Source organism: Neophocaena asiaeorientalis, unplaced genomic scaffold, assembly GCF_003031525.2.
Source record: "Neophocaena asiaeorientalis asiaeorientalis breed wild unplaced genomic scaffold, Neophocaena_asiaeorientalis_V1.1 scaffold242, whole genome shotgun sequence".
Classification (NCBI taxonomy): Eukaryota; Metazoa; Chordata; class Mammalia; order Artiodactyla; family Phocoenidae; genus Neophocaena; species Neophocaena asiaeorientalis.
In genome coordinates this window covers 5953980-5959238 of record NW_020172451.1, presented here as the reverse complement: position 1 = coordinate 5959238, position 5259 = coordinate 5953980, and the positions used below count along the sequence as shown (strand labels likewise).

General features: G+C 62.0%; 1 protein-coding gene across 1 annotated transcript in view; it reads right to left on the bottom strand.

Moving 5' to 3' along the window:
- Positions 1 to 798: 798 nt before the first annotated feature.
- Positions 799 to 5259, bottom strand: part of SCUBE1 (signal peptide, CUB domain and EGF like domain containing 1) — a 169923-nt gene continuing 165462 nt past the window's right edge. The window contains 3 exon segments of the mRNA XM_024737402.1: positions 799 to 1678; positions 3850 to 3929; positions 4312 to 4464. Coding sequence (XP_024593170.1) covers positions 1526 to 1678; positions 3850 to 3929; positions 4312 to 4464 — 386 coding nt within the window. The 3' untranslated portion in view covers positions 799 to 1525.

The window sequence follows — 5259 nt, the reverse complement described above, 5'->3', positions numbered from 1 at the left end:
GGGGCGAGGAGGAAACCGCCTAGAGGCGACCAGAATGGGTGACGGGAGTTCGTTTGAGGATTTGCCCGTGTTCCTTGGGATTCTAAATGTCTGTTAACCCTAAAGCCACAGAGCATCTGCGTGTCCCGCGGCTGGTGGCGGCAGCAGTGTGGCAGTGGGCGAGGCCGTGGCCTGTCGGAGGTCCTCGCTAGCTCCATCCCAGGCCCTGGCTCCTGGCTGAGTGGGACACGGTGCAGCCCAGTCACACTCCAGACTTTGCTTCTTTACAGAGCGACCCTGAGAGGGAGGCCACAGGGTGCAGCAGAAAGAAGACTGCACTGGAAGCCGGGCCTCCGACAGCCGGCCTGCCTCTGCCTGGGGGCGGCCCCCCGTCCCGGGGCCCGTTTTCCTCCCTGGGCCCCGGTGCTCAGCACAGCCTGTGCTCACAGGGGCAAAGCCTTGCCTTCCGGTGGCAAGCGTCCTCAGCTGGAACTCCACGGTCATGGCCTCGGGTCAGACACAGGCCCCTTCTAAAGTTTACCACTGGGCCCTGTGACCCCAGGAAGGGGTCCGAAGGGACACTGCTTTCCACTGGAGGGCAACATGCTGGCAGAGCGTGGAGCCCAGTCCCCCAAGCGTTTGTACTCCACCGCGTGTCCAGGGCCGACCTGCCTCACCCCCGGTCTCGGAGGCTCCTGGCCTTTGTAAACAGACGTGGCAAGTGCTTGGAGGAGCGGTTTAATCAGTCAGGGAAGCCAGCGACAGCTGGGAGAAGACGGGGTGGAGATTAATATTCACAGTTGCTAAAGTACCCACAAATAGAAGTATATTTATCTTTATCTTTATATTCATATACACACAGTACTTAATTAGATGCTCTATCACGGGAAAGCAGAAATCTACAGCTTCCTCTCCCAGCACCTCTTTTCTGTCCCATCACAGAATCCTGAGAGCCCAACCGCACTCGCCCGTGTCCTGGGCCCACGGCCAGAGGAGCTGGCGGGTGTGGACGCCCTGCCGGCATCGACACTGTCTTATCACAGCCCCCAGACGAACCTTCACCACCCCTGCTTCCACGGCCTGGCCTCCTGTCTTGGATTCTGCCTCTGAGAGCCCCCCTGAGACATGGCAGCCATGCCCCTCTCTCCCCTGAAGCACCAGGCAAAGGGCACGTGCAGCCTCCAAAGGTCAGCTCTGCCCGGGACCCGCCTGGGCCATGGCCGAGCGTCCTGGGTCCGGGTGGCGTCCGCTGGTGCCAGCTCAGGAGAGGGCGCTATTGGTGTCCTGGAAGGAGCAAGAAAGGCTGCCTTAAGCAACGTTTTCCCACGGGGGCGGCATCAGAGGAGTGCAGCCGGGCTGGGGTCTCTGCCTGCATATGTGGTCTCGCCCGCCACGGGCTGGCCAGAGATTCCTGAAGGGCAGACGCCACGGCGATTCCCAAGGCAGCGTGGAGGCCCACGGAGCCGCCTGTAGCTTCGACTGTGGAGGGGAGGAGCTCTCTCCTCCCCGGGTAGCCGGCACCCCACGCAGGGCGGCCGCACCAGTGTTACTTGTAGGGTCGCAGGAACCGGGACACCTTGGAGCGTAGCAGTTTGATGAAGGACCGTGGGAACATCTCCTTGGACTCCTGGGCTGTGTACTTGAAGTAGTTCTGGGGATGCGCCAACACGTCGAAGAGGGCCTTGATCAGCTTCTTGTCCTGCGAGACACGTGAGGCCAGGGTGAGGGGCCTGGCGCCAGGCTGGAGGGCCCTGGCCGCTCGCCTCTGCCATGCCCGGCGCCCTGGAGGGGCCTGAGGGTGTCTGCGGGGATGGGGGAAGGGGGAAGAGGCTGGGCTGGCTGGTGTGTTTCAGGACCCTACAGACGCTTTGCCACGAATACTTTTTCGGTTTTAATAGCCTAATTGGTTTTTTAATAGTCTATTCGTTTTAACTCTTGTTGTTCCAGTCACATTTTATCTTCAAAGGGTGCGCTGCAAAAACACAACAGCCAACCCCCCCCCCGGTTGAAAACCAGAGCACACGGAGTAGACAGCAAGGCTTTGGAGGCCAACAGGCCGGACTGGAAACCGCAGCTGCACCATCTCCCCGCTAGTGCCTTAGCCCTGGGAAAACGGCCCTGCTGCTCTGACCCTGAATTATTCATCTGAGTGACGGGGTGACGATCCCTCCTCTCAGGGCTGGGCGGAAGAGGAAGTGCAGTCCTGAGAGCCAAGAGCCTGGCCCAGGGGTGCCGCGAGGGTCCAGGCGGCCCACACTCAGGCGCCGTCCCTCACCAGCTGGGCACCCTCTCGGAGCCCAGGATCATCACCTGTAAAGTGGGGCGATGCCGCCCTGGAGGAGAACCTCCAGTGACCGGCAGCCACCGCACCGCGTGCTTCCTGCCCCACGAGCTCATCGTCTCAAGCGGCCGTCTTGCGGTGTGACTCGTCCCGGCATGTGTGAGCGGGCACACGCACGCACACGTGCACGCACACACACACACACGCACTCCCTCTCCCATGTGTACACATGCACCCATGCCCTTGGAGACACTGGTGGAGTTCCTCCCATGTGCTGGGCGCAGTGCCAGGTGCCGGGGAGAGTGCTGAGGGGGAAGCCCTGTGGTTCCTTCCCCATGGCGGGGGGACGGGGGCCAAATAATCACAGGACAAACCTAAACTGCAGGTCTGACGGCCAAGAAGTGGGGGGCCACCTGGGGCCCTCAGAGCGCAACCTGGCTAGGGAGGCCCAGAGGATGGGACGCCTGGGCTGAGAGCAGCAGGGACGGGAGGACGTCCACTGAGGAGAGGATGGGGCGAGTGTTCCTGGGAGGCTGTGGCCAGTGAGGTGGGGAGCGGAGGCCTGAGAGCCTCCGTGGAGGCAGGTGGTAGCTGTGCCAGGCTGGGTCTCGCTGGCCAAGGCTTGATCCTAAGAGATGGGAACACTTCTAGCTCTGAAAAGATGCTCCCAGCTGCAGGGTGGAGCTGAGGACAGAGGGCCGGGGTGAGGACGAGAGAGTCAGGCACTGTCAACAGGATAGAGTCGGAGAGGCCAGGACGACCCTCTGGTTCCCACTAAACAGACAGGTACCTGAGGAGGGCGACGAGGGGCTTCGTGCCCCGAGATCCCCAGGTATCATCCGGGTAGGGCAGCAGGGGGCAAACCTCTTGGCTTACAAACTGCCTACTGTGTGCAGGAGTGTTCCAGGCCTGGGCTCGGAGACTCTGTGAGCCATCCCAGTTTCTCAGACACGAGGTGGGGCTCAGGCAGCTTGCCTCAGACACCCAGCTGGGAGGTGGCAGCTGGAGCAGAAGTTAGCATGGGACTGGCCGGCCCCGCTCTTACCCTCCGCGCCACCCTCGGCTCCCAGGCTGGGGGTGCTGTCTGCCCGGGGCTGGGCCGGGGCCCGACCCCCAGAGCCCAAGCAGGTCCCTGAGTCTGGCTCCTCACGGTGACAACCTGGGCCCTGACCCGACCTGTGCCTGCGTGTGACGGCCACAGCCCCCGGATGACTAGGTGGCTCTACTTCTCAGGACGTGGGTGGGATGAGGAGGGAGTGAGTCCCAAAGGCAGCGGAGGAGTCTCCTGATTTGAAGAGACCACGCTGTCGAGCTCTCCCCATTTCACAGATGAGGAAAGTGAGGCCGAGAGCTCATAAGGAACCTGCCCACGGGCACGTCAGCAGGTCCTGGCCTAGAAGGACACATGCGCTGGACCAGCCCTGCCCCTGGCCGCCTGCTCCCATCACCTTCTCTTCTCCTGTTATCACTCTCCTCTCCTCACTTCTGTGCAGGGCTGGGGTTGGGGCTGGGGGCAGGGATGGCCCTGGATCATCACAGGCCACCATCCCAGGATTATACGATCCCTTCCCATAGGAAAGCTAGCTCACTTTCAAAATTTCCTGGTGATTCTCCGAGGCGTAGAGCCGTCCGTCGCGGACGATATCTTCTATTAACTTCTGGTAGTCCTCTGCGAAGGCCACCGGTGGGGAAGGGAGGAAGGTGAGGGTAGAGGCTGAAGGCGAAAGTCCCTCCTGCCTCCTGCTACCGTCAGCTTCGGCCCTCCCCCAGGGCTTCAGACTGCGTGCCTTTGTCTCCTCCACCCACACTGGTCTCCTCCAGGTTTGACTAGCTAGAAAACCCCTATACAACCCTCAAAACCCTGCTCGGGTAGCACCTCCCTCTGGGGCCCACAGACACCACTAATAGTTCCATCTGCACCACCCTGTCCCCCTTATGGGCCTGTCTGGACCCCACAGTCCCCCAAGGCTGGAGCTCCCTGAGGACGGGGAGGTGTGATTTGTTTCTGTGTCCCCAGGGCCAGCCTGGGTGCGCAGTGGGGCCACGCTCACCGTCGTAGGTGACATAAGGTACTTGGAACCCTTTGCCGCTGTTGCCTTCGTTGGATTTGAACTGGATCCAGAGCTTCCTGGAGCGGGAGGTGAAGGCGATGGGCCTCTCGTAGGTCTGGCAGGTCTCATAGGTGGTGATAGAGGTGGGTGAGGCTGGGGGCGGGGCAGGGGGCGGAGGCACGTCATGGTTGAGCTGCCCCAGATCCACAGCTCCTTACCGGGTCCCTGACCTCCTGCCACAGGCCTCTGGCCTCCCCACTCAGTCAGCCATCCAGCACCCACCCACAGCACCCAGTCCCCCAAACACTCCAGCTCTCCAGTCCCCGCACTTGTTCCCTCGGCCCCAAACGCCCTTCCCGACCCTCAGCCCCAGTTCCTACTTGTCCCTCGGAGACAGGTTTCTGTGCCTCCTCCTCCAGCAAGCCTCCCTGACTGCTCCACCCCCACCCTACTCTGTCTCCTCTCTGCTCTGTAAACACTGTACTACAGCAGCCCTTCTCTATAGGGTTGTCACTATCTCCCTGCCAACTGCTCCTCAAGGACAGAGCTCACGCCTGCACCCAGCACAGAGCCAGGGCTGGGGTGGGGGGTCAGTCTCCTCTCCCGGTGAGCAGACGAACAAGGGTGAGCCTGCTGACCCCTGGGGTGCCTGGGGCTGGCCAAAGGGTGCCCCACTTCCTCACTGCTCCCTGGGGGAGCTTTCCTGAGGTGTCCTCGAGGTGGGAGAGGCTGGCCTCCCTAGAGCTCAGCTCTGTGGACAGACAGTGGAGGGGAAGGTGTGGACTAGGGAGGCTGGTGATGGGAATGGGCGGGGGATGGTCCTGGGCTGGGCTCTGACTGGCTGTGGGACGCTGGCCGGGTACCTTGCCCTTCCTGGCCTCCCAGGCCTCCCATTCACACTGGGGGCCATTTCCTGCTCGTCAGCTACACTGAGTGGGTACGGCACAC